Raw genomic sequence first — 9,575 nt, forward strand, 5'->3', positions numbered from 1 at the left:
GAACACCTTGCTGGGGTTGTTTGACCCCAGTACTCTTTCCTGCCACAGCAGGGGGTTGGACTTGATGATCTGCTCAGGTCCCTTCTGGCCCTACCAACTATGAAACTATGAAACTATCATAATTATTTGTGTTAAGCATGAAGACAAGTTCCTCCTGTTTATTCCCCTAGCTCCTGCCATTTGTGTACAGGCAGGCAAGTGTCCCTTGGGGGGCCCTTGCCTTGCCCACAGCTCACTCCAGGGCTGGGGCAGGGGTGGGTTCCCTTAAGTGCCTTGGCCTGCTGGCTTTACAAGGGTTGCTCAGCTTCCCTCCATCTCCCAGGGGAGAAGGGCCTGGCAGTAGGAGTCGATCTCCTGTTCACAGTCCCTGATAGCATGCAGTCTTTGGACTGCAGCCTGGAGCTCCTCCAGCTGGCGTGCCAGAGACCCCCAAAGGGAGCAGACCTTACGAGGGGAGGTGGCCATGCTTCCAGGCCCCAGAGCCGGAAAAAGTGACAGGCAGCTCCCACAGCCAAGAGCCAGAGGCTCTGTCTGCATGGAGCCCAGAACCACGGGCTTTGTCTGGGTGGAGACCTCTGAGGTGCTGGGGTGGGGGTGGGGGCACAGACCCTGAGGGGACTCTCAGGGTGTGGCACATGCCCATCTGCGGCATGCCACTGGTAGGCTGGCTGCAGCTGGGACTGCCTTCCCCCAGGAGGATTTAGTAATTTTTCATTTATGGGACAAAAATAATTAATAACCAACTACTTTATAATTCATTGCACAGTGAAAGAAATATAAATACTAACAACTACAGATTTTTATTTCCAGGAAAAAAGCTAATAAAGCATCACACTATTATAAAGGAACCAAAGCAAAAATTAAACAGAAGAACCCCTAAATCAGAGACAGCCATTGAGTTATTTAAGAAATTGCTGGGACACTCCAGCAATATATTTTTTAATTATATTAGTTATAGGTTTACTATATTACTAAGATAAATAACTTTATCTCTCTACCTCAGTTGCTGATGTATACAATGAGAATATTTCTTCCTTTTCTCCAGTCCTTTACTATGTTTGCCAGGCAGTGACTGCTTCTTACTATGTGCATATCAATCAGCAAAGGCCTGATCTCATTTGGGGCCTCTTGATTATACAATAAAACAATGTGTTATTAGATTAGAACATAGTGAAATCATTATCTAAAGCATGTCATATGTGCACAAAAATAGTATTATTCAAGAAGCTAACACCTGCTAAATACATTTATCTTACCAGTCTGCTTCCAGATAACTGAAATCCAGTTCAAACTGGCTCAATACATCTCCTCCTGAGGATAGAGGGAAAAAAAATTGCAGTTTTCCTACTTGATAGCACAAAGACTCCATTTCTTGTAACAAAAACATACATCAACGAGTATTAGCAATATTGCATATAACTACATTGTGTGTTAATACCTCTGAATTGCATTTTAGGTGTCTGAGTGTTTCTCACAGAATATGTACTTAGAAGAGAGACGATAATATGCATCCTGAATTTCCAGAACATGATAAAAACATCATGTTATTTAAAGTCAGGGAAGCTACTCAGTCTAACTTTGAAATTCTTCTGTGCCTTTGAATAAGAGTGGTCAAATTCTCTAATATATGTTCTCAGAAGTGCAGACATGATGAAAGGGCAAAGGTAGCTTTATTCACAATCTGGCCAGTCAGAACCTGTTGCCAAAAAGAGCCAAAATACCCAATAGAGGGTGGGTCTACACATGTATTTACGCCAGCTTAAATTTACTGCACAGCAAGTTACTGCACAGTAAGCATGAATAGGCTGGCATGTCAGGCGTTAAAGCGCATTAATACTGTGTGTGTGAACTGACTTGGAACTAAAATTAGTCCCAAGTCAGCACAGACACAGTGTTACTGTGCAGTAAGGTGTCTACACATGTGTTACTGTGCAAGAACTAATTGGGCATTAATTGGGCATGATGCAGGTATTAAATTTATGCTCAAGTCAACATAAGTCACCATATTTACTGCACAGTACAGGTGTGCATGTGTAGATGTGAGCTCACACTGGTCGGTAATTTTGGTTACTGTGCAGTAAATGCGCACATGTAGAAGCACCCAGTGTGAAGAACAAAGACTACCTTAGTTTACAACAACTACACTGCTACCCAGAGACTCTATAGTGCTGCATGGAGCCACTGTTATTAATCCTACTCTCAGCCACCATGTACACAGCTTCTTTCCCAGAGCTTGAAAGACGGGGGCAGGGGCACAGCACAAGATCCATGTGGCTTATTTCTTGCTCCTGGTCATTGTACATAGGGCCAGACTCACCACCCAAAACTGGCCTATGCAATAAATCAGTTATTGCAGAAGGAGAAAGACCTCACTGATTTAGAATCAGAAAATATAAATATTACCAAAATCACCAACTTGATGAGCTTCTGAGTATGAGCCATGAAAATCAATCTGTGGGAAATGGAAAAAAATATTTAATGTATAAAATAAATAAGTCAATTTTGCTCACCCTTCAGTACAAACAGAAAGATAGAAAAAGAGCGATAGTGAAGTAGATAGGCCCAAAATTTGACCAACTATCAGCCTGTAAAATTTAGCATATAAGTAAGTCTTCCAAGGATCAGAGTCCCACTTTTTTTCCCCTTATTTAAAAGGCAAGCTATCAAGATCTACAGTACGATTGATAAAATGTAATGTACACTTACTGCTCCCATGGTCTGTAGAAATCCTTGATCAATGCCCAAACTATGCCAGTTCACATCTGCCACCATATGGGAGGCAATTCCAAACAAGAAAGCCACCAGTTTCTCCGTAGCCTATACAGCAATAACAATATATAATAACTTCCCATAACTACTATTATAGTTATACTGCATAACTACTATAACTTTGCCATCTTGAAACATTCCATCCATTTTGTGTATTAAGTCTGGATAAAATTCAGCAATCTTTACTCACTAGGAATTCACACCTGCAAACTGTTCTAGATCCTCGATGTAAAAAAATTCTAGAAGGGTGTTTCTACACATGCATATTAATGCTCATGAATACGCAACAGAGCTTATCACTCTGGAGTTTATTGCTCCTGTGTGCCTGGGACCACAGCACGTTGAGCCGGAGTGGAGTAGTCCTGGTGGGCTGGGGGCCCCAGGGTGCTAGCCCAGGGCTGCTCTTCTCTCTGCAGCATAGGAGCTCAACATGCTGCAGAGGGGCTGGCTGGGGCACAAAGGTGCTTCAGTGAAGGACTAGCCAGCAGGCAGCCCCCACACTGAAGCACTCTCATGCCCCAGCCAGCCCCTCCTGTGTTTACATGTACACTGCTGCAGAGTTTTTATTTCACAGTCAGACAGTATTTGCTGTGAGAGGGATGTCAGAATTTCAAGCAGATCCCTCTTTCCTCTACAGAGTTAGCCCAAGCTCAAATTCTTGGTTTATTAAGTTATAATAAATTTATTAAGTTATAATATACATAAACATAAAACTAATTATCATATACATATATTTACACAGTGAGCACTAACCAATAACCAAGGTCAAACCCTAAATAACACTATTTACAACATCATAATACAACATTTCAATTAAAAAATATAAGGCGCAAACATGAACAATCTTAATAACATCTATTCCTTAATATAATCCCTGACCCATGGCAAGAGATAGTCCTCCTTCCAATGAAGTCCCTTGGGGGGTGTCCAGGAAGCACCAGGGTCCCTTACACCCCTTAGGGCCTTGACTAGGTGGGGTGGGAGCTGCTCCCCCAGGCCCTTCTCTGGGTTTGCCCACCCCAAATGTCTTTCCCCTGTGGGACTCAGGGGCCCAATGACTCATGCTCCCTCAGGTGGCGGTGGTCAGGGCACAGCTCAACGGGGTCTCCTCTGCTGGAGCGACTCTCCAGGCCTCTCCTGTGCCACTGGGCTCCTTTCCACCCTGTGCCCTACTCTGGACACTGAGGTCTCAGCTCCTCTCAGCTGCTGCACCACTGCTGCTGGCTCCTGGATGCTGGGCCTCATGCTGCAGCACTACCATTTCCCTGTGCCCTGGCTCGGCACTGAGGGCTCTCTTAGCACAAGCTGGGTCTTTCACGCTCTGGTCGGCTGTCCTCACACTGGGTGGCTAACCCAAGCAGCATCCATGAGGCTCCCTGGCTCCCAAGACTCAGGCCTGTGTGCTGCTCTGCGCACCGTGGGACCTGGCTGCTTGCCAGGAGATGGGGCCTGAGCCATCTCACTGCAGACCCAAGGCTTTTGCCCGTGCACTGCCCCGCACACTGTGTGGCCCACTGGCCCTGCCCGGGTTGCAGGTTTGAGCTGCTGCTTGCAGCTCCCAAAGCCTGGGCTCTGTACACCAAACCATACACCATGATGGGCCCAAGCAGTCTCACACAGCTTCTAGGGCTGGGTCTCCATGCACCGTCCCTGGGCACCATCAACAGCCCAAGCAGTTTTACAATGCTCCCAAGGCTGCTCCTCCAGTGGCAGCTTCAAGAGCCTTGGGCCTATTGCCCACTGGGGGAGAGCTCCCCACCTTTTCTTGGCTCCGCTCTTCTCGAGTACCTCACTGCATCTGCCCCTCGTGCTAGGCACGCGGCTCCTTTTATACACTCCAGGGCTCCAGCCCTGAAGTCTTCCAGACCTGACCGTTTGCAGTCTTCAAACAGGTCTGGGGAAGCTCTTTTCCCCATCCCCTCAGGAAAGGGGTGTGACTTTATTTCTCTTGCTGCCTCCTGATTGGTGGATGGGCTCCACCAATCAAAACAGCAGGATCTCCACCCAAGCTCTGAAAGGTGAGCCTGCTACATTAGTTTACTCCAGCCTAATAGGAGTGCATGTGTAGATGCGAGACATTTACTACACAGCTAATTAGTCTACTCCACAGTAAATGTTTCATGTAGACATGCCCAATAAGCAATTAATTATACGCCTAACTTTAAGCACTTCATTAGTTCCAAAGTAATGGGGTTACTTGGCTGAATTTATTGACTTCAATGGGTGTACCCATGTGTTTCAAGTTAATCATGAACTTAAGTGCCTTGCTGGAACAGGGAGAAAATACTCAGTGAACACATCTACATGTGCCATTAATGCACAACAATAAGATCTTATTGCTCTGGAGTTTATTGCTTTCGGGAAGCTCCTGTGTATGCCATTTACACATGCACCCAAGCCACAGCACGTTGAGTGGAGTCAGAGTAGCCCCAGCAGATAGGGGACCTGGGGACTTAACCTGCCAGCCTGAGGCAGCTCTGACTGGGCTCAGTGTGCTGCAAAGGAGCTGGCAGGGGCATGAGGGTGTTTAAGTGTGGAGCTAACCAGCAGGCAGCCCCTGCATTTAAACACCATCATGCCCCAGCCAGCCGGTTCAGCGTCTATACATGCACTGCTGCACACAAAAAAACCCCTACAAGTACTACTCTGCTGCAAAATTTATTTTCCTGTGTGGTGCATGTGTAGATACTGAGATGATTACTGTTGAGCTAATTAGTCAGCTCTAGTAAATGTTGCATGTAGACATGCCCAATAATTCTCAGGATTGAGCCCATCAACCGCTGCTTATGTTAGTAGTCTCATGGACATCAGAGTGGGGTGTACATGTCAATATAACTCAAGGTAAATGTGACAAAAATAAAGAACTGAATAATTTCAGAAGGGTTCAGTAATAAATCAGGAAAAAAATAATATATTCCATGAAGCTATTACTTTTTCCTTTTGAACTTTCATAGAAAATCTTGAGCTAAAAAAATATTTCACTGGGAAGCAATACATTTAATACATCAATTTTAAGATTTTTATTTATTTATTTAACCTCATACATTAAAATATAATGCTTATATATGTATGATAGAAATAATAAATATTTCATTGGAAAAATTAAACTTTTCCCTGGCAAAGAAGACAACTGTTGTCAGATGTCAACAACATATTTTAATAATAAAAAAATCATATCGTTACAAATAACAAAAAGTTCTTTTTCACACAGTATGTAATTAAAGTGTGGAACTGACGGCCACCATTGTAAAAGCTGAGAGTTAAACCAAATTCAAAAAGGGGCTGGAGAAATTCTTGGGGAAAAGGTACATCAGTAGCAATTGTGTGACACAGTATACTGGGCAAGATGGATTTATAATCTGACCCAGTAAATGGCAGGTCTTATTTTCTAATTTTTCTACAAGCAGTTAAGAGTGAAATTTCAGTCACATAATTTGGGGTAAAATATGGCTGGTTGGGGTTAAATGAAGCACATGAAAAAAAAAGATTTTTCCTACCTCTTCCCAAGGATGAGGATAATGCCTTCTAATGTAATGAATGCTGGTATTGAGGAATGGTGTCCAGTGAGTGTCTTCAGATACATGATGAAATATTCCTACAACAGAATGATATATACATTACTTTATTTGATTTCCTCTGTATGGAAAAAATGGATGTCTCTTCTACTGCACATTAAAAGAAAGCAATGGTTTGCAGCGTTTTAGGCAATGCAATTGTCAAAAGAGATAGAAGATTTACATGTCATTTTATGGATTGAAACACCTGGGAGCATCATGCTACATCCTTTTCTCCATGCTTGTGGGTCAGTGAGGTAGATACAGCAATGCTGCACTCTATGTGGAGAATTTTAACAGAGATGAGAGAGAGGCTGGTGAACAAATGTATATATCAGATTGCATGGCAGTGCAAACTGATGGGTGATGCAGGCATATCAGAATCCCCTGCTTCAGGGCATGCACCAATTTCCACAACAGCCATGAAGGAAATTTCTTTTTCATCCTTTTAATGATAAGGTTCATTATATTTTTGCAAAGGGGAGAATAATTTTGCCTCTGGAAAATCTATTATTGGTCTCACTTGAATTGAGCAGAAATTTAGTCTGGTCTGATGTTCATGTAGGAGAGGATATCCTATGTACCTACTTAATGGTCAAGGGGGTTGGGGATTAATATTACAGTGCCAAGTATAACAAGTTGCTCTTGTTTGGGAGGAAAAAGGTAACAGATAGTTTTTAGGAACTGCAAAGGAATTAGATGAAAAGTTGTTTAAGGTTTGTGAAATACAGGTTCTATCAAAGATGGCAAGGTCTTCTGGAAGATTTTATTGCCCCTGAGCCTCTTTTCATATTTAATACCAAATTAATTGGAAGGTTGGAAAGGCTCTGAAAGCAAATAGTGCTGATTTTGTGATATGGACCTGTATTCCTCAAGAAGAAGATTGACACTCAAATTCATTTCATGTGGGCCACTGAACAGCCATCTCTACTTTTCCCAGAGCCTGAAAAAGGGACTTTGATCCTGAAAGCTTGCAGAAAAGGACAATCTTCTTGTGATTTCCCGGTTGGTCTCATAAAAGGCATCATTTTGGAACCAAGAGTTCTAGTTTTTTTGTATATCAGAGAGCAATAACTTTTAGTTCCTGGCAAATTGGGCTAGCTACAAGGCAGCTGTTTAGAGATAAAAGGCTCCATGTCTTGGACCAGTCTCCCAGCCCATTTACTCCATTATATTTTGCACTTTTAAAAGAATTACATTAAAAGTCAGCCAGCCTTTTTAGACTACATTGTTTTGTTTAATATTCTTCTATATACCCCACAACTAATTAGATAAGAATATCACTTCCCAATTAAAGAGGTTAGCTCTAGCCTTTTTTTCTGACTTCTTAAAATCATTCTTTATTCTCAATTTCTTCTCAGATCAGTATGCAATTTAATTTAATCAAACAGAATGTATTAGAGTAAATACTATAAAACAGAAAATAACCTTTCTATAAGTTTTTTAACCTTCCTATACATTTTTTTATTGCTATAAAATTCTACAAGAAGATAAATATAGCTAGATAGATAGATATAGAATGAATGTGACAATCTCTATTAAATTATATGGGCTTTTCAGTGCTGTCTATAGAATTGTTACCTTATCTCCACAGAGATCCATCTAGACCTTATATAAGTCCATCTATGCAAATAGCTTAGGTGACCTTATCTCCATTAGATTTTATGTTTAAAATAGCCCATAAGGGAAAGATTATATTATTGCAACATTGAATATATAAATTCTCTTCTTACCATTCTTGCAAATACCAGGATAAAAAGCATCAGGATAAACACTCCCAGCCTGAAATGCATCTTGGTGTTTTAGTAACAACTGAAAAGGGAAGAGGGAAGAAATAGGAAATCAGAATCTTTTATTACAACAGAAAAAAGAAAAGCAGATTATTGTCAGTATCTAAGCTGCAGAGTCAAACACAACTCTTCAACACTGTCAGCAGGATAGTGCCAAGCTACATTTGATTGTCAAATATATTACTTCAATTTCTGTCCTCATTTGGCAGGCCTAGAAAAGAATCTAAGCTAACTGGTTTATACTGTAATATGTATTTCCTATTATACCAAAAAAACTTTTGTAAAGACTCTTAACTCTTACTTCTGAGAAAAGATCACACAATATAAACCAGGGGTTGACAGCTCCCAGCATGGGTGCCAGTGTGGTACATGAAGGCATTTTGCTTTGCACATAACCCTCAGGGTGGACGGCGGGGAAGGGGCAAGACTGCCCCTCATGGTTCCCCCGCCATCCACTCCGAGGCACACCAACATCTTACAAGTCAAGGTTGCGGATGTTCGTGGCACTCCGCCCAAAAACGTTACTGACCCCTGATACAAACAGTCCTATAGTATTCTTATTTCAATGAAGGATGCAAATAGCACTTTAAATATTGAAAGGATCTTGAAGCACCCCCAGGTGTTGTGACAGCCTGCTTGTGAGTCACTGGTCCAGGTGCCACATTAAGACAAATAATATTAAATGCAAGGACAGCACAGGAAATGGGTAAAACACATGCAGAGTGAATTAAATGTTCCTACCTGTCTATAATTCACATTCCTTTCATGTTTGTTGAAAAATTCCAAAGCTCTATGTGCTGAAAAATAACAAGTACTACATTACTAGCTTACAAGTATTGTCACTGGTCCTACTGTTAGTTAAAATAATATTTCACTGTCACACCTAATATAAATAATGTTGAAATGCAGATGGTTGCTTCTCTCAGCATTTCCCATGTGGTTAAGGATGTGCTCCCTCCCCACACAAACTAGAGAGGACCCTGATATAAGAAATGCAAATATGTTACTATTTTGATGCATAAAGACACAAACTGAGATCTTTCCATTCTCCTTCACTCCTCACTTTTCAGGCTAAATGGCGTAACAAGAGAGTCTAACAGTACTGCAGAGTCTCCCCATGGCTGCTACAGACTTTAGCAATTAAGGAACAGAATGATGATTATGCACAGCCCCCGTAAGGTAAGTACAATAAAATATTCAGTACCACTGGAGGGGCACACATTCAATTTTAATTACAGATGTAACACTCCAGGTTTCCTTATTGCCCTGTATATTGAATGAGTCATCACTTTGATCACTTGATTAAGAATTATAGTTTCATAGTGTCATAGTTTCTAGGGTTGGCAGGGACCTGAGTAGATCATCTAGTCCGACCCCCTGCCACGGCAGGAAAGAGTACTGGGGTCAAATGACACCAGCAAGATGTTCATCTAACCTCCTCTTAAACACCCCCAGGATAGAA

General features: G+C 41.9%; 1 protein-coding gene across 2 annotated transcripts in view; it reads right to left on the reverse strand.

The window, feature by feature from the left end:
• Positions 1-9,575, reverse strand: part of GPLD1 (glycosylphosphatidylinositol specific phospholipase D1) — a 39,503-nt gene that overhangs the window by 27,642 nt on the left and 2,286 nt on the right. For both annotated transcript variants that reach the window (XM_019544260.1, XM_019544252.1), the window contains exons 2-7: positions 8,855-8,910; positions 8,057-8,135; positions 6,267-6,364; positions 2,707-2,817; positions 2,404-2,452; positions 1,257-1,311 (exon numbers count right to left, since the gene is read on the reverse strand). In XM_019544260.1, the coding sequence (XP_019399805.1) occupies positions 1,257-1,311; positions 2,404-2,452; positions 2,707-2,817; positions 6,267-6,364; positions 8,057-8,135; positions 8,855-8,910 (448 nt within the window). The remainder of the gene's footprint in view (positions 1-1,256; positions 1,312-2,403; positions 2,453-2,706; positions 2,818-6,266; positions 6,365-8,056; positions 8,136-8,854; positions 8,911-9,575) is intronic.

The sequence above is a fragment of the Crocodylus porosus genome, unplaced genomic scaffold, assembly GCF_001723895.1.
Source record: "Crocodylus porosus isolate Cpor-Errol unplaced genomic scaffold, CroPor_comp1, whole genome shotgun sequence".
Lineage (NCBI taxonomy): Eukaryota > Metazoa > Chordata > Crocodylia > Crocodylidae > Crocodylus > Crocodylus porosus.